Source organism: Penaeus vannamei, chromosome 26, assembly GCF_042767895.1.
Source record: "Penaeus vannamei isolate JL-2024 chromosome 26, ASM4276789v1, whole genome shotgun sequence".
Lineage (NCBI taxonomy): Eukaryota > Metazoa > Arthropoda > Malacostraca > Decapoda > Penaeidae > Penaeus > Penaeus vannamei.
In genome coordinates this window covers 11,733,632-11,734,926 of record NC_091574.1, presented here as the reverse complement: position 1 = coordinate 11,734,926, position 1,295 = coordinate 11,733,632, and the positions used below count along the sequence as shown (strand labels likewise).

At 35.0% G+C, this 1,295-nt stretch overlaps 1 protein-coding gene across 2 annotated transcripts in view; it reads left to right on the top strand.

Moving 5' to 3' along the window:
• Positions 1–565, top strand: part of LOC113803231 (uncharacterized) — a 66,275-nt gene extending 65,710 nt beyond the window's left edge. For both annotated transcript variants that reach the window (XM_070140046.1, XM_027353950.2), the window contains exon 4: positions 398–565. In XM_070140046.1, coding sequence (XP_069996147.1) covers positions 398–508 — 111 coding nt within the window. In that variant the 3' untranslated portion in view covers positions 509–565. The remainder of the gene's footprint in view (positions 1–397) is intronic.
• The last annotated feature ends 730 nt before the right edge of the window (positions 566–1,295 follow it).

Genomic DNA, 1,295 nt, shown 5'->3' with positions numbered 1-1,295 from the left:
AACAATAAAGATAAAAATAGAGGGAAAAATACAATAAAGATTTTAATGATTATAATTAGAACAATAATCATCATGAAATTAATAATTATACTTCTAATAACTACAACAATATTAATAACAGCAATAATGAAAATGATAAAATTAATAGTAGTAGCAGTATTTATGATAACAAAATAATAATATAATAATTGTTATTATCATTATTATTATCACTGTTGCAATCATCATTATGGATCATATTGTAATTTTTACGATAATGATCATTGTACTACTATTAATAATAATATGACAAAATTAATTATTATATTAACAATTATAACAATGATAGTGGTAGTAGTATTAATAATAATGATATATTGTAGAAAGTCTAATGTCTAATTGGCATTTACCTTCACAGACATGTACGAGTGACAGCAACTGCAAAAGTGATGAGAAATGCTGCAGGGACGTCTGTGATCCGAAGCTCATCTGTATGCCTGGTATCGTTAACAGGGACTACCTGTTCTAAATGCGGGAAGAGATGTCCATAATTAAAACGCAAAGTTCAAATAAAAATATCTGGTTAGTTTAGTCTTTCAGCTCTCTTGTAACCCAGAAAATTTCTGGATCATATATAATGATGACAAGCGATGATATGATTATCATTGTGATGACCTGACTATTTCTTGCAAAAGGAGTGAGGCCACTGACTATTTCTTGCAAAAGGAGTGAGGCCACTGACTATTTCTTGCAAAAGGAGTGAGGCCACTGACTATTTCTTGAAAAAGGAGTGGTCACTGACTATTTCTTGCAAACGGAGTGAGGCCACTGATTATTTCTTGCAAAAGGAGTGGTCACTGACTATTTCTTGCAAAAGGAGTGAGGCCACTGACTATTTCTTGCAAAAGAAGTGAGGCCACTGACTATTTCTTGCAAAAGGAGTGAGGCCACTGACTATTTCTTGCAAAAGGAGTGAGGCCACTGACTATTTCTTGCAAACGGAGTGAGGCCACTGATTATTTCTTGCAAAAGGAGTGGTCACTGACTATTTCTTGCAAAAGGAGTGAGGCCACTGACTATTTCTTGCAAAAGGAGTGAGGTCACTGACTATTTCTTGCAAAAGGAGTGAGATCACTGACTATTTCTTGCAAAAGGAGTGAGGTCACTGACTATTTCTTGCAAAAGGAGTGAGGCCACTGACTATTTCTTGCAAAAGGAGTGAGGCCACTGACTATTTCTTGCAAAAGGAGTGAGGTCACTGACTATTTCTTGCAAAAGGAGTGAGGTCACTGACTATTTCTTGCAAAAGGAGTGAG